This window comes from Mesoplodon densirostris, chromosome 12 (assembly GCF_025265405.1).
Source record: "Mesoplodon densirostris isolate mMesDen1 chromosome 12, mMesDen1 primary haplotype, whole genome shotgun sequence".
Lineage (NCBI taxonomy): Eukaryota > Metazoa > Chordata > Mammalia > Artiodactyla > Ziphiidae > Mesoplodon > Mesoplodon densirostris.
Genome location: NC_082672.1, coordinates 1,150,443 through 1,173,868, shown reverse-complemented (window position 1 = coordinate 1,173,868; position 23,426 = coordinate 1,150,443). Strand labels below are relative to the sequence as shown.

Here is a 23,426-nt window from a genome sequence, read left to right as displayed (position 1 = left end):
GTACGTGTGTATGTGCACACACGTATGTACCTGTGTGCTGTGCGCGCATGCATGTCACGTATGTGTATGCACACACACACACGCACGCACACACAGAAGAAAGTCCTGAACCATCGATCAGTGTCACTGTGCTGCCCAGCTGCCCGGCCTCCTGGTTAGGGTAGGAGACGGGGACCATGGAGGAGCTCTGCTTGGACAGCGGGCTGCCCGACAGTCTCCCTGGGGTCACCATTACCAGACACAGTGCCAGCTCTGTCCTGCGGACCGACCACACCTTCAGCGTCCGTCCCAGGAAGCGGACAGCGCTCACTGCTCTGTCGTGACCTGAGGGGGAAAAAGCAGGAAGGAAGGACCTAGTACCTTCATCCAAAACACCAGAACCGCACCTCGTCCAGGAAAAAGTAACGCTGGAAGCCAGAGGCATTTCCGAGCCAAGCGACCCAGGGGAACCAACGCCCAAGGAGGTGGATTTTACTTCATTTAAAGGCTAAATATGGCTTCTGAAGAAGGTGTTGAACTGTGACGTAACCCATCGGCTTGACCAGCAATTACAGCATCAGAATAATTAAACTTGCAGATAGCGGACCGGTTATCACTTACTGCATCCATTCCCTCCATTTACAGGAAAATAAGCGTCTGCTCAGTTAAGGGAAAGGCAGTACTGCCCAGGTCATGCACCTGGCCAGTGCAACGGCCGCCCAGACGAGGGGTCCCGTGCCCCGTCGGCCCCAGCGCTGGGCTTGCCCGGCCCGTCAGCTCCGTCCTGATGAAGCGGCGGGAAGCGCTGTGGCTTCTGTCTGGGCCCCGTCCTGCCCCGCCCTAGTGACCACCTCGAAAGGCCTTCGCAGGGGCGGGGGGGAGGGGCACCCTTAAAGTCACCCCCAGACGCTGCCACCGCCTGCCACGCTGAGCCTGTGCGGCGAGAGGCTTCTTGGAGGCGGGTTTCTGGAGTCTGGGAGATGAAAACTGCGGCCCTGCGAGAAGCGGTGTGAAACGGAAAGGGGGCAGGGCTGGGCTGCCCACTAGGCTCCGGTGGGTGCACGGGCGGGCGGGCGGGCGACGGGGAGACACTCGAACCAGAAAACCAGCGATGCTCCCTGTGCTGCAGCAAAGCTGCGCTTCTGAGCTGCTGCCACGCGCTGGGAAGGGCTCCAGCCCCACGTCCTGGGCGCCGTGATCCTGGGCGATCCAAGGCCTCAGATCTCCCGAGTCTGACACTTCGTGACTGAAATCGCAGGGCTAGGAGACATCCTTGCCGTCTCAAGGAGCTCACCACCAGCTGCCTGTGCTCACGTGGGCTCGGCGTGTGAATTACAGATGGTACTTTAGAGATTAGACCGTGACTTCCAACATCACCACATCACACCTGTCAGAAAACTAACAGGAAGAACTGGAAACACCGGGAAAGATGTACAAGTGCACATTGCAGCTCTGTGACATGACCTCGACAAAACTGAGAGCTAAAATTTACCGAGCAGAAAAATATCCGAAATGGCTTTGCTGCCCTCTGGTGTAAGTTTCCGGGAGCTTCGCCGAAGCACCAAGGCCGGAGAAGGGGCGGCACCTCGGCGCTTCCTCAGGACGCCGCGCCCCCGCGCGCCCCGCGCAGAGACGGCGCTGCGGGCCCCGCGTGAGCGCGGAGGGCCCGACACCGTCCCTCGGACCTCCAGGCGCGCCCCTGTCGCGCTGGGCTGCCTTTCCTCGCACGTCAAACGAGGGCCCTCTCACCACCCACCTCCCCGGGCGGCAAGAGGCCGCGGGGCCACGCGTGGTGTATTCAGCGGGGCCCCCCGTCATCCACGGCGGAGCGGGACACCCTTCTCTCGTCCTCCCAGCCCTCCCACCACTGACGGGCATCCCTCCCCGGCTCCCGACGGCGCGGCTGCGGTACCCAAGCAGGCAGGGGCGCTGCGGCGCAGACGCCGTAAGGAGCCTGCCCGGCGCCTCAGGACAGACCCCCAACTCCCAGTGACAACAACGGGACCCCAACGGGACCTTCTCCTCCGCCTGGGCACACAAAGCGCGGAGCCAGAGGCCTGTGCAGACGCGTGGCCTCGGGGTGAGCACCGGGACCCCAGGGACCCCAGCCAGGACGCGCTTTCCTCTGTGTCCACGTGGCACACACGTCTTCTCTCGCCTCCGAAGAAGACCAATGTGCCGGGTGTGGGCGGGGACGCGCTCTAGAAACAGAGTGAGCAGGACACGAAACCCAGACCCGCAGTCCTCTGTGCCCCAGGGAGGAGGCTCCCGCCCGAGTGAGGGGCAGGACGGACGGTGCGCGGACAGGGACAGGGCGCGAGGTCCCCACCAACAGGACGGGCAAGTGGGAAGGGGGCCAACTCAGCAGCGCCCAGACAGACAAAGGACTCAAGACCCAGAAGCAAGAGTTCTCAGCTCAGTTGCATCCTTTTGTAAGAATTCGTTTTCATACAATTCCATAATACTTAATGAAATTTTAATTACTTTAATCTTCCGAAGTGACTGACCCCAGGATCTGGCTTTACACCCCTTGCCCTCAGCCCGACATGAGAGGGGTTGGGCCCCCCAGGGACGCGTTCAGACCCACCCAGCCTGTCCCCAAGTCTGCCCGGTGCCAGGCGCAGGCTAAGAGGAGGCATGGGGCCGGGCTCCCCACGTCTCCAGGCCGGACAGCAGAGTGTGGTGGGAAACATTCTAAAGCCTAAAGCATAAACACAGATCCCGTTAGTAAATTAAATATCATTGTGATCCGTGGTTTTCACACGGGACACACCACCTGCTTGTGCTCTCAGAGTTCAGGTCCTCCAGGAGGGAATTTTAATTTAGCACCTAATACTGACCACAATCAAAATATCCAGAATACACTTATTTCCCTTAGACGATGATGGAAACAAAAACCCATTTTCCTGCCTTCCAGGTAAACGCTGAGAGACCAATCCTATTTTCAAACCTGAACTGTATGCCCATTAACCAACTACCCACCTGGGGTAAAATGCTGTGCTGATAACAGGAAAGGTGGGTAATGGTGACTCTTTTCCCCAAAATGGAAATGGAACACATTTTTAAAATGCAAGCTGGACTATCCACTGCATTTTCTTAATTCAGCAGAAGCCCTTTTGCTAACAATAAAATCCACAGAGAGACGTCCGCAACCAACGCAATCACCGTGGACACCCATCATGGAGGTTGCCTGGTGTACGTGCACCAGGGGCCTTAAGAGCGCACTCCCGACACAGGCACTGAGCCCGGCAGAGCCACAGGCCGTCCTGGAATTACATGGGCTAGAGGCTGGGTGGGTGAGGAAAAGCGACCCTGCAAGAAGCACGCCCCCCAGGCCCTGGTCTGCCCTTGGGAAGGGCCGCTCCTTCACTTTGTCCAGAGCCGGCTGCAGACTCTGGGAAGAGCCGAGGCCGGGAACCTGGAGAGAGGCCAGGGCGTGCTCTCATCCACTGCCGGGTGTGGCCTCCCTACCGGCTGGGGCCAGTGACCCCTGGTTCCTCCTCTATAGTTCACAGAAACACACGGATTAGTGAAAGATTTTTTGTTTTTTCGGTGGTTGTTAAAATACCTACCAAGTGTTAAGTTTTGAAGCAAGCAGCATCAGGAGTCTCATGAAGAGGGGCGAGATCTCAAGGTTTAGGACCAGGAACCTACAGGTCCCAGTCACAAAGCCAAAGCGGCAGTAATTTTAACATCATTGCCCTCATCTCAAACCTACTTGCTTAAAAAAGTTCCTTGCCTTGTTCCGTTCATAAAAATGTTTATTTACAAATGCTACTAACTTCCAAACCATGTTTCTGTCCTCTCTGTAAGACGACTTCACTCCCGCAAAACCTCGGGGCCCCTGCCACAAACACGCCCGCAGTTCTGGTCTCACAAATTACACTCACCCTTCTTGGTCTAGCGGAGCTCAGTGTAATCTGGTTTGTTACATCTCATCATTTCATTCCCCAGGTCAAGCCATGGTTCTAGTCTGTCCTTGTCTTGAAGGGAACAAGAGTTGCACTTAGCAATTAATAACAGGACCATAATGAGGCCGAAACCATGCCCCATAGGATTAAAAAGCCTGTCCTGAAACCATGCCCACAGGGTTAACAGAAATGGGTGACCAACGAAACCCCTGAGCTCGTCCTACAGAAAGCAGGTGAGGGAAGAGCTGGTCAGGACCCTCACTGGTAACGCGTCCCGACCAAGCTTGCCTTATCTTTGACTCCCTAGCCAGCTCTATAGATAACGCCTCTGATGTCCGGGTCCCTTGGTTACTGGGGCTTCAGTCCCCGCCCCTGAGGAGCGAATCTGGGATGTGCTCTCCCATCTCGTCATGAATAACCCCATGGCATCTAAGCGTCTGGCAGACGAACCTAGTTTGGTAACAAGACCCACTCATAAATCCACATGAACTACAATTCTACATTTTACCTGAAAAGACAGCAGGTGTCCCTGATCGTCATTGAAGACCAGGGACAAGTGGCTGGCTAAGCCACAGGCCAGCTGCTGTCCATCTCCTGCTTAAAAATGTGAGAGCAACTCCTTATAAATCATAACTCGGAGGAGTCACACTTGCAGCAGATAAAATGTAGCATCTCCAGTTAACCTGATGCTCGTTTTCTCAGGTAGTGAGGAAACCTGGAACAGGTAACAACGATGTTTCCCCAGCACCGGGCACCAAGGGCCCACCGGGTGCCTCACTTCGTGGCCCGACTTCTTCTACAGCGAGGAGCCTGAGGGCTGGGAGCCAAGGGTCACGCCCAGGACACAGGTCTGAGCCCAGGCCGCCCACTCAACAGCTCTTTAAGAGGCATACTCGGCTAAGCCATTCCATTTGAACAGTTCCCTAAAACAAGGGAGAAATGAGTTATAGATCCCCCAACATTCCAACTTGAGGGCCCACTTTTTAATCAAACACTCCGTAAGCAAGCATGTTGAGTATCACAAAAATATTCAGTTTACTGATAACACTACATATCTAATTTCCTAAAATTATTCAAAAAAATTCTTTGGCTAGAATTATATGAAAAACAGAAGGAAGCCATCACAGTTATAACCGTAAGCTTTTGGGATCTGCTCTGCACAGATGGCTGGCTGGTCAAGCACTCACGGAGGTTAGGGTGAGGGGGTGCTGGTGCACAGCAGACCCTGGGCTGGGAGCAAAGGCATGTTCTCACCTGTGAGCAAATCTAGGGAGCAGAAATGATGTTCACTCCTGAAAAGAAGAGCTCAGAGTGAAGCTGCCTGGATGAAAACAGCCTCCCGACTTCTTCCAAACTTCACCAAGAAAACTTCTGAGGTCCCAGAAAGGAATTAAAGGCATTCTGATGCACTTGACGTCCCAGTGCTGCCACGAGGCCAAGAGTGCCCGGCCCTGAGTGCCCTACTCCACCTGAGGGAGGAAGGGCTCAACCCATTGAGGAACCAGAAGACCAGGCCTCCAGGGGACAGCTGGTGGCTATTTTGCAGCTTCTCTTTGTCTATGAATAAGCCTCTATGTGCAGCCCTCCTGCCAGCCTCCCTTGGAGCTTATGGAGGAGATGGCCACACACACAGAGTGCAGACCTGGACCCAGTGCTCGTGTTGCAGGAACTGCAGGGCACACACAGACGCTCTGGGCTAATTCTAATAATGTTCCAGGGGAAGTGAGTTTTGTTTTTAATATTGACTCAAACAGTGTCATATAACTTCAAGTAACCAAGATTTTAAAAATCTGTTTAAAATGGAACAGTGGGCAGAATAAGAGACTCTTACAAATGCAGAGAAGCACGGCTCCGGCTGAACTAGCATACCTGAATACTGAACACAGAGCATGGCAGCTTGGTCATAGGCCATGGCAAACTGCTTGCTGAGCCTGCTTGACAGAGGACTCTCCAAAGGGTACTCCTTACTTTAAGGAAGATAAGAGAAAATAATTGAGATAGTCCAAAGTGGCATTAGAAATAAAAAATAAACTAGAAACAAGGTGAATGTTTCCCTATTTACATGTATAACTTTATTCCATAAAATTTATATATATGTATACATGAATTTATATATATATAAACTCTTATTCAAAACCATGAAATACCACCTATATGCTGCCTACAAGAGACTTACTTCAGAGCTAAAGACATATACAGACTGAAAATGAGAGAATGGAAAAAGCTATTTCATGCAAAGGAAACTACAAGAACACAGGAGTAGCAGTAATTGTATCAGACAAAACAGACTTTAAAACAAAGGCTATAAAAAAAAACAAAGAATGGCATTATATAACGATAAAGGGAGCAATACAAGAGGATATTATACTCATTAACATACATGAACCCAATACAGGAGCACGTAAATATATAAAGCAAATATTAACAGACATAAAGGGAGAAATTGACAACAATACAATAATGGTAGGGGACTTTAACACCCCACTGACATCAGTGGACAAATCATCCAGACAGAAAATCAATAAGGCAACATTAGTCTTAAATGACACAATAGAGCAGTTGGACTTAATAGATATCTACAACATTCCATCCAAAAACAGCAGAATACACATTCTTTTCAAGTGCACGTGGAACATTCTCCAAGATAAATCACATGCTGGGCTACAAAACAAGTCTCAACAAGACTTCTCTCTCCCAACTGATAACCACTAGTTTGTTCTCTACATCTGTGAGTCTGTTTCTGTTTTGTTATATATATTCATTTCTTTTATTTTTTAGATTCCATATATAAGTGAGATCACACAGTATTTGTCTTTCTCTAACACATTTCACTGATCATAATGCCCTCCAAATCCATCCATGTTGCTGCAAATGGCAAAATTTCATTCTTTTTATGGCTGAGTAATATTCCATTGTATATATGTACCTCATCTTCTTTATCCATTCATCTATCGGTAGACATTCGGGTTGCTTCCATATCTTGGCTATTGTAAATAATCCTGCTGTGAATATTGGGGTGCATTTGTCTTTTCAAATTAGTGTTTTTGATTTTTTTGGATATACACTCAGGAGCAGAATTGCCAGGTCATACGGTAGCTCCATTTTTTTTTTTTTTTGAGGAACCGCCATACTGTTTTCCACAGTGGCTCCACCAATTTACATTCCTACCAACAGAGTAAAAGGATTTCATTTTCCCTACGTCCTCACCAACATTTGTTATTTGTGCTCTTTTTGATGATGACTATTCTGACAGGTGCCAGACGATATCTCGTGATTTTGATTTTCATTTCTCTAATAATTAGTGATATTGAGCATCTTTTCATGTACCTGTTGTCCACCAGTATGTCTTCTTTGGAAAAATATAAATTTTTTAATCAGGTTGTTTGTTTTTCTGATGTTGAGTTGTATGAGTTGTTTATATATTTTGGATATTAATCCCTTATCAGTCACATCATTTACAAATATTTTCTCTCACTCCGTAGGTTGTCTCTGTTTTGTTGATGGTTTCCTTTGCTTTGCAAAAGCTTTTAAGTTTAATTAGGTCTCATTTGTTTATTTTTATTTTGTTTTGTTTTGCCTTAGGACACAGATCCAAAAAATATTTCTATGATTTATGTTAAAGAATGTTCTGCCTTTGTTTTCTTCTAGGAATTTTATGGTTTCTGATCTTACATTTAGTCCTTTAATCCATTTTGAGTTTATGGTGTTAGAGAATTCTTTTTCATGTATCTGTCCAGTTTTCCCAGCACCACTTATTGAAGAGACTATCTTTTTCCCCACTGTATATTCCTGCCTCCTTTGTCATAGATTAATTGATCATAGTGTGTGGGTTTATTTCTGGGCTCCAATACTGTTCCACTGATCTCTGTGTCTGTTTTTGTGCCAGTGCCACACTGTTTTGATGACTGTAGCTTTGTAGTATAGTCCAAAGCCAGGGAGCCTAATTCCTCCAGCTCCATTCTTCTTTCTCAAGATTGTTTTGGCTATTCAGCATCTCTTGTGTTTCCATACAGATTGTAAATTATTTGTTCTAGTTCTGTGACCCACCTAACTTTTTGACTTCATCTGATAAAATTCTCCTAACATCACTAAGCTCCAACCTACAGGCTGGTTCTCAGCTCTTCAAACAGTGGCTCCTGCCCTGACTCTCCTCCTCCTCCAGCCCAAGCGCTGCCTCTGCAGAGTCCACAGCACTGAGCGCGTCCTGCCCACATTCCCTGCCAGCATTGCGCTTCCTTTCTCTACCACACTACCCACAACTGTATGCTTGTTTACATGTTCCTGGTCTGTGTCCCACTCTAAGCTATAGATTCACCACTGTCTCTGTAAGGAAAGAATATTTCAACTTGTCTACCTGCTTTCAGAGTTCCATAAAAATCACAGATTTCAAAATAAGACAATCTTGAGATGAAAACTAACGAGCCTATGATGTCAGCTCCACATACAGCCAAGGTCAATAGATTCGAATGGCCTGGTCTGCTTCCTACACAGAACCTCTAGCTTAGACACCTGGTTTCAAGGTTAAAGGAATCAAAAATGATTCCAAACCCTCTTGTATTTATTTAAGAACGAGTCATTCCCTTTGTGCACTTTTTAAATGTGTTTAAAATTTTCCTTTTCCTTGAAGCACTTTCTGTCTGCATTCATCCAGGTTCCACATTATGACATAATCTTGTGATGCAGAACAGATGAGAAGCGGACTCACTCTGTTTCCAAATGCCACGGCGGTGATTGGCTGATGGTGTCCTCTTAAGATTAGCAGCTGAAGAAATTAACAAAAAACAGAAAAAGCATAGATTATAGAAAACATTTAAAAAACAGAAGAACATAACATAACCTCAATCCTAAGGAACTAAATGCATTGAGTTTTTCAAACATATTTATTTCATACAGTCATTTCAACTTCATCTATTAAAACTGCTGTTCATGCACTGTTAAATTACTCTCTCATGTAAACCATTTCACTGTTTTTCAGGATCACAAATGGCACACAAGTGATTACATCCTCCCTCTGTTTCTTCTCTATTTATTAATTAAACAATGCATATTGCATCCCCACTCCATGCCAGAAGAGTAACAGCTAAATATTGAAGGATAAGGAAAATAACAAGGATTTGACAAGAGGAGGAGAGCATTTGGGTCGCTGGGGAAGCAAAGTGTGTTCAAGAAACTGCTGGTCCAAGTAAACTAAGAAGACGAAGCGAGGGCTCCCCTGGTGGCGCAGTGGTTGAGAGTCCGCCTGCCGATGCAGGGGACATGGGTTTGTGCCCCGGTCCGGGAAGATCCCACATGCCACGGAGCGGCTGGGCCCGTGAGCCATGGCCGCTGAGCCTGCGCGTCCAGAGCCTGGGCTCCGCAATGGGAGAGGCCACAGCAGTGAGAGGCCCGCGTACAGCAAAAAAAAAAAAAAAAGAAGACGAAGCGAGAGGAAGTTTGGGTCAGGGTGCAAATGCCCTGACAACTACATACATAGCCTAGATGGAGCTCTGGGGAGTTAGAGGCCAGCAGTGTACAAGCAGAGGGATGCAATGACCAGATTTATTTTTCACAAACATAAATTTCTGCAAGTACAGAAGAGAGACCAGAGTGGAGGATACAGTGGAAACCAAAATATTCCAAAGGAGATACAGCATAGGCTTGAGCTAAGGAGGCAGAGGTGGAAATGGGAGGGATGACCAATGGACCAAAGGGATGGAAGAAAGGACAAAAGCCAAGACAGTCAGCTTCATAGGCTGAAATCTTAGGTGAATAATGGCGTAAGAAAGAGAGGAAACACAAGAGGAGGATAGGGTGGAATCTGCATGGACATGGGGCGCTTCGCCCAAGGCAAGTTGAGGTGCTCTCAAGCCAACCTCAAGTGGACAGCAGGCAGTCTGCTGTGAAGGCTCTGCTTCAAACGTGAGGCCTAGGAGAGCCCCACCTCCGGCCACAGCTAACTCATCCACACCAACCTCCTGATGAGAAGGACAAGAAAAACCAGGCAAATTTTGCAAAAAAAATATTTTTAAGACATCAGAGAGTAACGAAGGCAATGCATTATTAAGATCAGAGAAGAAGAAAAGCGAGGGGAAGGATCCGAGCTACAAAAGGCAGCTCCTGACAATTCCAGTGGAGCATCTGAGAAGTGAGATATTTACTGGGCTGGAGGCACAAAACGGTGTGAATAGATGCATCATTTCAGGGCATAAACCAAAGGATCTTACTGGGAGAAGAGCAAAGAATTCCGTCCCGTTACAAAGTACTTCTGAGAACAGACTCAATACCCTTAAGGTGGAGACTCTATATACTGTTTTCTTTAAAACACTACAGGTGGGGACTTCCCTGGCGGTCCCATGGTGAAGACTTCGCCTTCCAGTGCAGGGGGTGCGGGGTCAATCCCCGGTCATGGAGCTAAGATCCCACATGCCTCATGGCCAAAAACCCAAAACATAAAACAACAGAAGAAATACTGTAACAAATTCGATAAAGGCTTTAAAAATAAAAATACAGGACACTCAGTTAAAACTGAATTTCAGATAAACAACAAATAATTTAAAAAAAACAACAAAACACTATGAGTGGATTTTAATAAATTGCTGCTTTAAAAAAAGAATACAACCTACTCAGGTGGGAGGGAGGGGTATGTTGCCAAACTTTCTAGGCTTAGAGCAGGAACCCAAAGGACCAGACCAAGGAGGGAAGATGAACTGGAAACATAAGAGCCCTCACAAGCACTGGACCCACCTTTTTTTTTTTTTTTTTAAAGTTGAACATAATTTCTTTTTTTTCTAATTAATTAATTTATTTATTTTTGGCTGTGTTGGGTCTTCATTGCTATGCACAGGCTATCTCTAGTTGCGGTGAGCGGGGGCTACTCTTTATTGTGGTGCGCGGGCTTCTCATTGCAGTGGCTTCTCTTGTTGCGGAGCACAGGCTCTAGGCGTGCAGGCTTCAGTAGTTGTGGCACGTGGGCTCGGTAGTTGTGGCTTGCGGGCTCTAGAGCTCAGACTCAGTAGTTGTGGCACAGGGGCTTAGTTGCTCCATGGCATGTGGGATCTTCCCGGGCCAGGGCTCAAACCTGTGTCCCTTGTATTGGCAGGCAGATTCTTAACCATTGCACCACCAGGGAAGACCTGGACCCACCTTTGAGTCCCCTCAATCACTGACTGGATCAGAGTCATCTGGGGTTGCTAGTGCCCACGACTTGCCAACTACCAGAAGCAAACATAAATTCTTTCTGGAAGAAGCTAAGTGACAGAGCCTCAAACTAGCTGTATTTTTTTTCATATATTATGTCCAGCAATCAATCAAAAACAATCAGGTACTCAAGGAGACAAGACCATTCGGTCAAAAAACAAGAGAAATAAGAAATGATGGAAAACACCCACAAGTCGTTTAGACCTTGAAACCAAACCAGAATTGATCCAGGTGTCAAAACTACTAGATAAGGACATTTAAACAGTCATTATAACTTCATTTCATATGTTCAAAAGGTTAAACAGAGGCTTAGAATATATTTTAGAAAGACCCAATTCTAACTTCAAGAGATGGAAACTAAAATGAAAGATGAAAAACACACTGAGTGGGATTAAAAGCAGATTAGACATTGCAGAAAGAGAAGTAGGTAGTCTAAGTAGGCCTATATCTGTTAAAGAAAATGAATCAATAATTGATAACCTTCTGAAACGGAAAGCACCAGGCCAACATGGGCTCACTGGTAAATTCTACTAAACATTTAAGAAAGAAATCAGACCAATTCTCCAAAACGTCTTTCAGAAAATAGAAGAAAAATAAGAGGAAACACTTCAGAAGAAACAGAGGGAATACCTCCTCATTCATTCTGTGAAGCCAGTATTACCTGAATACCAAAACCGGACAAAGACATGACAAGAAAAGAAAATTACAGATCAATACCTCTCAAGAACAGAGATGCAAAAATCCTCAACAAAATATTTAAAATATTAGCAAATCAAACTAAACAATGTATAAAATGAATTATAAACCATGACCAAATGGGATTTATTCCATGTATGCAAGGCTGGTTCAACATTCAAAAATCAACTAATCCACCATACCAACAGGCTAAAGAAGAAAAATCATACAAAAACATCAATAAAGGTAGAAAAAGCATTTTAAAAATCCAGCAACAATTCATGATAAAAAAAACCTCTCAGTACACTAGTATCTCAGCATAATAAAGAATAGCTACAAAATGTCAAAAGTTATCATATTTAAAGGTGAGAAACTAGAAGTTTTCCCACTAAGATCAGAAACAAGGCAAGGATGTCCCCCTCACCACTCCTTTCACCATCATACTGGAAGTCTTAGCTAATGCACTAATACAAGAAAAGAAAAGGAATAGTGTCTGAGAAGGAAGAAGTAAAACTGTCTTTGTTCACAGATGTTTCCATGATTGTCTATGTAGAAAATCCAAAAGAATGAACAAAAAACTCCTGAAACTAAGCAATTTGTAGCAAGTTTGCAGGACACGAAGTTAATATATACAATTCTGTTGCTTTCCTATATACTAGCATTAAACAAGTGGACTTTGAAATTAAAAATACAATAACATTTACATTAGCAAAAATGTAATGTAATATGAAATAGGTACAAATCTAACAAAATATGCATAAGATCACCATGAGTAAAATTATAAAGCTCCGTTGAAAGAAATCAAAGAAGAACTAAATGAATGGAGAGATACTCCATGTTTGTGGATATGAAGACTCAACATTGTCAAGATGTCAGTTCTTCCCAACTTAATCTACAGATTCAATGCAATCCGAATGAAATCAACAAACTTACTCTGAAGTTTACATGGAGAGGCAAAAGACCGAGAACAGCCACATAATACTGTAAAATAACACAGCTGGAGGACTGATCTACCTGAGTTCAAAGCTACTCCAAAGCTCCACCAATTGAGACTGAGTGATGTTGGCAAAAGAAAAGACAAACGGATCACTGGGAGACAGCAGAGAGCCAGAGTCAGTCAACCGACTTTTAACAAAGGAACAAAGGCAATACAGTGGAGAACACTATACACTTCTAGAAGGTAACATAGGAGAAAATTTAGACGACTTGCGTTTGGCAACGACTTTTTAGATAAGACACCAAAGACATGAGTCATGAAAGTAAAAATTAATAAGCTGGACTTCGTTAGCATTAAAAATTTCTGCTCTGTGAAAGACACTATCAAGAGAATAAAAAGACAAACCACAGACTGGGAGAAAATATTTGCAAAAGACATATATAATAAAGGACTGTTATGCAAAATATACAAAGACCTCTTAAGACACAACAAGAAAATAAACAACCCAATTTAAAAATGGGCCAAAGACCTTAACAGACACCCCACTAAAGAAGATATACAGATAGCAAGTAAACATATGAAAAGTAAATGTCATCAGGGAAAGTCAAATTAAAACAGCAGTAAGATACTACTATACACTTGTTAGAATGGCTAAAATTCAGAACGCTGACAACACCAAATGCTGGCGAGGATGTGGAGCAACAGGAACTCTCATCCTTTGCTGGAGGGAATGCAGAGTGGTGTGGCCACCTTATTAGAGTTTCTTACAAAATGAAGCATACTCTCATCATACAACTCAGCAATCCTGCTCCTTGGTATTTACCAAAGGAGTTGAAAATTTATGTCCACACAAAAATCTGCACAGAAATTTATGTTTATAGCAGCTTTATTCACAACTGCCAAAACTTGAAAGCAACTAAGATGTCCTTTAGTAGGTGAATGAATAAATAAACTCTGGTCCATCCAGACAACAGAATATGATTCAGCACTAAAAAGAAATGAGCTATCAAGTCATGCAAAGACATGGAGCAACCTTAAATACATATTACTAGAGAAAGAAGCCAATCTGTATGATTCCAACATACAACATTCTGGAAAAGGCAGAACTCTGGAGACAGCAAAAGATCAGCGGTTGCCAGAAGATGGGGGTAGGGAGGTATGAATAAGCAGAACAGAGAAGAATTTCAGGCAGTGAAAACACTGTATGGTACTAGAGTGGTGGGTACATATCATTATACACTCGTCCAAACCCACAAAATGTACAACACAGAGGGTGAACTCTAAGGCAAACTATGGACTTTGGGTGAAAACAATGTCAATGTAGGTTCATCGACTATAACAGATGTACCATCTGGAGGATGCTGAGCATGGGGGAAAATATGCATGTGTGGGTGCATATCACAGGTACATAGGAACTCTCTGTACTTTCCCCTCAATTTTGCTGTAAACCTAAAACTGCTCTTAAAAAATAATGGCCTCAAAATACAAAAAGCAAGTAAAAAGTAGAATCCAAAAGGAAATGTGTAGCCAAAATTCCAGAGTAAGAAATATTACCAGGGATAAAGCATGTCACTTCATAATGTTAATGGAGTCACTTCACCAAGAAGACATAAAGATACTGAACATTTACATGCTTAATAACAGAGCTTCAAAGTACATGGAGCAAAACTGATAGAAGAGAAATAGACAAATTCACATTTAGAGTCATAGATTTCAATATGCTTTTCTCAATAACTGACAGAGCAGGTGGTCATAAACAGAAGACTAGAAGAACACTATCAACCAACTCGATCTAACTGACATTACTAAAACAAAAGACACACAAATATTCATAGCAACTTTCTTTATAGTATTCAAAAGTGAAAATAACCTAAACGTCCACCAACAGGAGAATGGATAAACAAATTACAGTATATCCATACAATGGAATACTACTCAATAATAAAAAAGGAACAAACTGTTGATACATGCAACAATGTAGAGAAATCTCAACATAATTATTCTAAGTGAAAGAAGCCAGACAAAACGAGTAAAAGCTGCCTGATTCCACTTACATAAAACTCTAGAAAATGCACACTAATATAAAGTTTATATTTAGAATACATAAAGAACCCCTTCAAATCAATAGGAAAAAGATAATTCAGTAGAAAAATGGCAAGAGATTGAACACATATATCACAAAAGAGAATGTCCAAATGGCCAATAAATGTGCACAAAGGAGTTAAACCTCATTAATCATCAGGGAATTGCAAATAATAATTAAGTACCACTACACCCACCAGAAGGGACAACATTCAAAGGACCAAGTGTAGGTGAGGATGTGGATCAGCTGGAAGTCTTACCCACCATGTGAAGAAGGACAGGTTGGTACAACCACTTTGGAAATCTTAGCTTAAACTTTTAGACTAAATATATGCACTCCTTAAGACTCAGCAGTTGTATATATATGTGCGTCAAAAGACATATAAAAGAATGTAGCAATCAAAATATGGAAACCAACCAAACCTCCAATAATAGTAGAATGGATAAAGTGTGGTCTAGCCATACAACGCAATACTGCACAGCAATGAAAACAAGCAATGTGGATAAATCTCATAAGCATAATGGCAAACCAAAGAGACCAGCAAAAAAGAATGTGTAATGTGTGACACCATTTATACAAAGTTCAAACACGAGCAAAGCTATGTGCTAGAAGTGGGGCCAGAGCCACCTTTGGGGAAGAGAGAAGGGAGCACCAGCTGAGGCAGAACCTGGGTGGTGGCCGCCGGCTGTGTTCACTTTGTTATTATCACTACAATGTGCACCTTAACACCTGGGACACATTTTTCTAAGTATTTTATGCTCGATAAAAAAACAAGAGAGATCAAGCCAGAGATCAGAATGTAGGGTCAACTCATCAGTGCAAGTTGTGTTGAAGAAACACATAAAAACCTCTCTTAACTAAGTGGGAAAGAAATCAAAATACAGATTTCCCTTCAGCAATGATGAACAGCTTCCACTATTAGTAAAGTGATTGCCAGCATAATTGAAAGTTAAAGAAAATTTCAAAGCAAATACAGTTTTGGTTTGTATGTACTGTAATCACTATTCTCAAACTCCTGAAGCCCAAAATGAAGATAAAAACTATCCCAATACCAAAAATGTTGATAGACTTTGCTTTTTTATTTCTTACAATAAAACCTGCTTTTAAGAGTATTAAGATAATTATATTAGTCATGAAATAATCTTTAGAAAGAAAACTGATGTCTTTAAAACTCTATCAGTTTGATGTTAAAGATTCTGCAATAAACACAATAAACTCCCTTAAATGTTGTATTAAAAATCTACAATTAAAATTAAAAGTTCAACTTGTCTTGATTGTGTTAAGAAGAACCTCTTCTTGTTTATATTCTTACTCAAGAAGAAATTTTAAATGATTTTAAATTATTTAAATTTATTTCTAAATGAAGTGATTCCAGTTTATTTCCTAAAAGTCAAAACTTAATATGCTTTGTTTTGTTAGCATTTTTTTTCCCATAGCTGGGAACTGAATCCACAAAGGGCAAAATCACCCAAAGAGCATCAGAGAAACAGAGCTTGATGGAAAATTTCTGTGACTTAACAAAAAAACACGTATAACTTTTTAAATACCTGGTGAGGAGGTTCCTTGGTGTCCCATACACAAAGTTCGTTTCCATCTAAGGGGAAAGCACAGGACTGCCCACTGCAGGTGAGCTGAAGGTGGGATGCGGACTTCTTGGAATGCACCAGGTATTTTTCCACGACTACATCACCTACGTGGCCATCATTCATGGAGAAAATCTGTTGTGGTTCTTCCATCTTCAACCTGAAACACAAAGTACATATAAGAGGACTATGGATATGGTATTTCATGCAGAGGACAGTCTGTTGTTTACTCATAATTACCAATATGATCACACACACGTCACACCTGGTGACTCGTCTTCCCTCCCCACCCCCAAGAAAAAGAAACTCACTGACACCCCAGAGGTTCCCTGTCACGACTGTTCACTGCTCCCACGGGCTTTCAAGTTAAGCAGACCTCGGTTCCAGCGCCACGGCTCCCACTGAGCAGAACTTGCTTCGACGCGGAGCGCCTGCTCCCCCACTGGGGATGGAGGGAACGCCACCCTCGCAGAGGCCTCGCGAGGACCAAACGATGCTCCAGCACCGGCACCGAGAAGTGCTTTCAGAGAGCCACGACCAAAATCGAAGACTGTTACCAATGATTAAGATGCAAAGTTATGTTCTACACTGATGAACAAGGTCAGTGGTGAACTACAAAACAAATCCATACCCGTTGTGCATCTGGGACTCGCTCAACTAGTTCACAACATTCTAGGTCGTTAAAGTTGGTTATCTCGGCTTATACAACCACTGGTTCACTGGCTGTGTCTTATAAAGCATCAATCAGTGACACACGGACAGAAATGAAAACAGTCTCAGACCTGTCCCACTTCACAGTCAGTAACTTCGTAACAGCTACCAGGTTATACACACGCGGCAGTAGCCCTGGGTCACCCCTGATTCCGCACCGCCTCACGGGCACCAGACACACCTGAAGCCTCAGCTACGAAGTCGTGAGCAAAGCGCCTAGCCGTCCGGTCACCAAGCTGGTTGTTTAGATTCAAAGAACCCAGCCATGTGGTCACCATGCTGGCTGTGTGGACTCGGCCTCGACAGGCCTCATGGGGGAAGTGGTAGTTAACACAGAAGACGACTCTGGACAGTGACCAGCAGAGATGGGGTGGGGCTAAGAAGTGGGGGCAGCTGATGCTCCCGAGGGGAGATCCTGGGACGGTCGCCACTCAACAGACCGCAGAGCAGGGCTCATCCTTATGCTCAGGTGACCCTAGGGAGCTACTGAAGGCTGCTGAACACAGAATTGAGACAATCAGGGCTGCCCGGCTGGAAATGCACACGTCAATCTGGCCGCAGCGCCGGGGGTCAGAGTCGAGAGGGGCTGGGTGGGCTCGACGGGGCTAAAGCCAAGCCCAGGCCGGGGGTCTGGCCCAGAGAGCCTGGTCAGTGGCTCTGCAAGGACAACGGAAGGTCAGCCAACACCTCAGTTCCCACCCTCTCCTTCCCTTGCAGACCTTTCCTGTCCCCACATTTCTCTTAACTGCACAACCGTTTTCCTAGTTTCCAAGTTTCCAGGCACAAAGCTTGAGTGAATATTAATTCCTTCCTTTTTTTTGCCCTCATATCCAATCCATGCCCAGCCCTTTCTTTCTTCGTGGGGAATTTCAGATTTGTCCCTCAAACACCCAGCAAGTGAAGGGTCATGCCAATCCTAAAAGTATAATCTGCTGTGGACACCTGGTGGATTACCTGCTAACATTGCAGTGATCCTCTCTTTCGGGGGCCAGAATCCCATTAGCACAGAGGCAAAGAACGCGGAAGCCGAGGGCGAGCGGGACGCTGCCATGGGGGGTGTGGCGCAGAGGGGGCGCTGTGTAGAGAAGAGCAGGACTGGGTCTGGGCCGCTGGGTCCCAGCATGTGGTTCTACTCCTTCTGTCTTGGATCTGGTGGGGTTTCCCTTCGTCTAGGCTATTCTGTTATCTCCAACCAGAGAGCCCTAAATAATGGACTACCTGATTTCATTCCAACTGTGAAAAGAAACGGCACACAATTTGAGACAGCGGGAGCGCAGGACCTCGGCGGTGGGAAGTTCACCGTCAGCGGGGACCGGCCGAGGGGCCTCAGGCTGGGGCTCCCATGCAGCACCCACCCGCACGACAAGGAATGTATGGATCTAGACTCCCCAGGCCACTTCATGGAGGGTGACCCCCCAGCATACACCTGGGTCGATGGGTGGGGCTGTAATCACCTCCCAGCCTGCAGGTGCAGGGGTCACGATTTAACAAGACAAAGCAGACAAACAAAAACATGTTACCTAAGAAACTCTGTTGGAAATAACCCCAAAGAAGGCAGGAAGCACTTCCAATAGGAGGTGGATAGAAGGCCTTATTTTAGCACCTGTAAGGCCAGACACCAGACCCAGTCAGGCCTTGTGCACCCCCCTATCTCCCCAGGACACACATTCTCTGTAGTAATAAATCAGAGACTTTGAAAGACTTGAGAAGCCTGCGATGTTTGGAGAAAAACAAAAATAAAATGCGTTGAATATTTTAAAGCACATTCTTCTCTAATTTACAAATTGGTTTTACTTACTTATTTTACGTTTTCCAAGATACAGCAGTGAGCTTCATATAAAAAAATAGCTAAATGTTTCAAAGCTACCATGATTTGCTTTGCAAGTTTTATAATTTTAAAGTACCCAGTGCCTAGCACTGCTGGCACGTGGAAATGATGGGTGTACGTGTCCCCAGTGGATGAAAGGAAGTTACTGTGCCTCCTTCCGCCGTGTTTTGAAAGCATAAACATTTCAAGAAACACATGAAATAATATATCAAAAGTCACAATTGTTTCAAAATTTTTAAGAATCCACCCATCAAACTGTGATAAACTGTATTGTATGTGTCTTATTTCAACTGTCTTAATCTCTTCTGTAATTCCTATAGAATTTAGCACCATGATTTGCAAATAGTACTTTCATAGATATTAACATGTAGATTTGTGTTTATCAAGAATACATAATACCACTTAATTCTTACAATAACCCTTTAAAATGATTATATTTTTTCCCATTTTCCAGGGAACAAAATCAGAAAAATTAGAAAGTGTTAAGACTAGTCAGTGGAATCGCCACATCTACACTTTCTGACTCGTGGTGGGTGGCACCTCCACCAGGTGCTTTTATGTAACCTCACAGCCCATCTGGTCCCAGAAAGCGTTGCCTCAGCAGAGAAGGAAACACACTGAGGGGAGGAGCGTGGGTTTGTGCTCTGCCGCTCGGGGCCACCTCAGTGGCTTGGCATCTATGCCCACAGCGGCAGGGGACCATGCTCGGAGCTGCCACCTACAAACCTACTCACACTATTGATTCTGACTGGAGCCCCAAGAGGATTTGCCAACCCTCGGGACCAAATGCATGGTTTGGGCTGGTCTCTCCCAGGACATAGATGTGGTTTTCCTTTGCACTGAGTTGCAGCCCATCCCAACTAATTCTAACCAACAGGCTGAGCAGAGCCCAGGACAGAACTCTGGACAGCCAGCTGAGCTGGGATACAGTATGAAGGAATATCACCCTGAGTGTAAGAAACAGACCATTTTAATTTTCAGGGACCAGACAAACACTTGGGAAATAATAGCAAAAACAACTGAATTTCAGATGGATTGCAGGTTACCAAACACCATTAAAAAATAAAAAACAACGAAGGGTTCAAGATGGCGGAGTAGAAGGATGTGCTCTCACTCCCTCTTGCGAGAGCACCGGACTCACAACTAACTGTTGAACAATCATCTACAGGAAGACACTGGAACTCACCAAAAAAGATACCCCACAACCAAAGACAAGGGAGAAGCCACAATGAGATGGTAGGAGGGGTGCAATCACAATAAAATCAAATCCCATAACTGCTGGGTGGGTGACTCACAAACTGGAGAACAATTATACCACAGAAGTTCACCCACAGGACTGAAGGTTCTGAGCCCCACGTCAGGCTTCCCAACCTGTGGGTCCGGCAACGGGAGGAGGAATTCCTAGAGAATCAGACTTTGAAGGCTAGTGGCATTTGATTGCAGGACTTTGACAGGACTGGGGGAAACAGAGACTCCACTCTTGGAGGGCACACACAAAGTAGTGTGCACATCGGGACCTGGGGAAGGAGCACTGACCCCGCAGGAGACTGAACCAGACGTACCTGCTAGTGTTGGAGGGTCTCATGCAGAGGCGGGGGGTGGTGGCTGTGGCTCACCATGAGGACAAGGACACTGGCAGGAGAAATTATGGGAAGTACTCCTTGGCATGAGCCCTCCCAGAGTCACCATTAGCCCCACCAAAGAGCCAGGTAGGCTGCAGTGTTGGGTTGCCTCAGGCCAAACAACCAACAGGGAGGGAACCCAGCCCCACCCAACAGCCGACAAGCAGATTAAAGTTTTACTGAGCTCTGCCCACCAGAGCAACAGCCAGCTCTACCTACCACCAGTCCCTCCCATCAGGAAATTTGCACAGGCCTCTTACATAGCCTTATCCACAAGAGGGCAGACAGCAGAAGCAAGAACTACAATCCTGCAGCCTGTGGAACAAAAACCACATTCACAGAAAGATAGACAAAATGAAAAGACAGAGGACTATGTACTAGAGGAAGGAACAAGTAAAACCCCAGAAAAACAACTAAAGGAAGTGGAGATAGACAACCTTCCAGAAAAAGAGTTCAGAATAATTATAGTGAAGATGATGCAGGACCTCAGAAAAGAATGGAGGCAAAGATCTAGAAGATGCAAGAAATGTATAAAAAAGACCTAGAAGAATTAAAGAACAAACGGAGATTAACAATACAATTACTGAAATGAAAACTACACTGGAAGGAATCAATAGCAGAATAACTGAGGCAGAAGAACGGATAAGCGACCTGGAAGACAGAATGGTGGAATTCACTGCCATGGGACAGAATAAAGAAAAAAGATTGAAAAGAAATCAAGATAGCCTAAGAGATCTCTGGGACAACATTAAATGTAACAACATTTGCATTATAGGGGTCCCAGAAGGAGAAGAGAGAAAGAAAGGGCCCGAGAAAATATTTGAAGAGATTACAGTCAAAAACTTCCCTAACATGGGAGAGGAAATAGCCACCCAAATCCAGGAAGCACAGAGAGTCTCAGGCAGGATAAATCCAAGGAGAAACACAAGACACATAGTAATCAAACTGACAAAAATTAAAGACAAAGAAAAATTATTGAAAGCAACAAGGGAAAAATGACAAATAATGTACAAGGGAACTCCCACAAGGTTAACAGCTGATTTCTCAGCAGAAATTCTGCAAGCCAGAAGAGAGTGGCAAGATATATTTAAAGTGATGAAAGGGAAGAACCTACATTCAAGATTACTCTACCCAGCAAGGATCTCATTCAGACTCGACGGAGAAATCAAAAGCTTTACAGACAAGCAAAAGCTAAGAGAGTTAAGCACCAACAAACCAGCTCTACAACAAATGCTAAAGTAACTTCTCTAGGCAGGAAACACAAGAGAAGAAAGGACCTACAAAAACAAACCCATAACAATTAAGAAAATGGTAATAGGAACATACATATCAATAATTACCTTAAACATGAATGGATTAAATGCTCCAACCAAAAGACACAGGCTCTCAGAATGGATACAAACACAAAACCCATATATATACTGTCTACAAGAGACACACTTCAGACCTAGGGACACATACAGATTGAAAGTGACAGGATGGAAAAAGATATTCCATGCAAATAGAAATCAAAAGAAAGCTGGAGGGCTTCCCTGGTGGTGCAGTGGTTCAGAGTCCGCCTGCCAATGCAGGGGACACGGGTTCGTGCCGTGGTCCGGAAGGATCCCACACATCGCGGAGCGGCTGGGCCTGTGAGCCATGGCCGCTGGGCCTGCACATCAGGGAACTGTGCTCCGCAGTGGGAGGGGCCACAGCAGTGAGAGGCCCGCGTGCTGCAAAAAAAAAAAAAAAAGAAAGCTGGAGTAGCAATATTCATATCAGATAAAGTAGACTTTAAAATAATGTTCCAAGAGACAAGGACACTACATAATGATCAAGGGATCAATCCAAGAAGAAGATATAACAATTATAAATATTTATGCATCCAACATAGGAGCAACTCAATACATAAGGTAACTACTAACAGCTATAAAAGAGGAAATTGACAGTAACAAAATGATAGTGAGGGACTTTAACACCTCACTTACACCAATGGACAGATCATCCAAACAGAAAATTAATACTGAAACACAAGCTTTAAATGACACAATAGACCAAATAGACTTAATTGATATTTATAGGACATTCCATCCAAAAACAGCAGATTACACTTTCTTCTCAAGTGTGCATGGAACATTCTCCAGGATAAATCACATCTTGGGTCACAAATCAAGCCTCAGTAAATTTAAGAAAATTGAAATCATACCAAGCATCTTTTCTGACCACAACACTATGAGATTAGAAATCAATTACAAGGGGAAAAAAACACAAACACATGGAGGCTAAACAATACGTTACTAAATAACCAAGAGATCACTGAACAACTCAAAGAGGAAATCAAAAAATACGTAGAGACAAATGACAATGAAAACACGACGATCCAAAACCTATGTATGGGATGCAGCAAAAGCAGTTCTAAGAGGGAAGTTTAGAGCAATACAAGCCTACCTCAAAAAACAAGAAAAATCTCAAATAAACAATCTAACCTTACACGTAAAGGAACTAGACAAAGAAGAACAAACAAAACCCAAAGTTAGTAGAAGGAAAGAAATCATAAAGATCAGAGCAGAAATAAATGAAAAAGAAATAAAAAAAACAATAGCGAAGATCAATAAAACTAAAAGCTGGTTCTCTGAGAAGATAAACAAAATTGATAAACCATTAGCCAGACTCATCAAGAAAAAGAGGGAGAGGACTCAAATCAATAAAATCAGAAATGAAAAAGGAGAAGTTACAACAGACACCACAGAAATACAAAGCATCCTAAGAGACTACTACAAGCAACTCTATGCCAATAAAATGGACAACCTGGAAAAAATGGACAAATTCTTAGAAAGGTATAACCTTCCAAGACTGAACCAGGAAGAAATGAGGGGCCCCAGTGGTGAGAGGCCCGCATACTGCAAAAAAACAAAAAAAAAACCCTTATGATCATTTCAATA

The 23,426-nt window shown here is 44.3% G+C and overlaps 1 protein-coding gene across 2 annotated transcripts in view; it reads right to left on the bottom strand.

The window, feature by feature from the left end:
• Nucleotides 1-6,018: 6,018 nt before the first annotated feature.
• Nucleotides 6,019-23,426, bottom strand: part of WDR27 (WD repeat domain 27) — a 26,856-nt gene continuing 9,448 nt past the window's right edge. Inside the window, exons 3-4 of one of the 2 annotated variants that reach the window (XM_060114934.1) lie at nucleotides 16,309-16,504; nucleotides 6,019-8,652 (exon numbers count right to left, since the gene is read on the bottom strand). In XM_060114934.1, the coding sequence (XP_059970917.1) occupies nucleotides 8,494-8,652; nucleotides 16,309-16,504 (355 nt within the window). In that variant the 3' untranslated portion in view covers nucleotides 6,019-8,493. Of the gene's footprint in view, nucleotides 8,653-16,308; nucleotides 16,505-18,009; nucleotides 22,218-23,426 lie in introns of those variants that run through there. The other variant, XR_009533965.1, reaches the window with a different exon arrangement.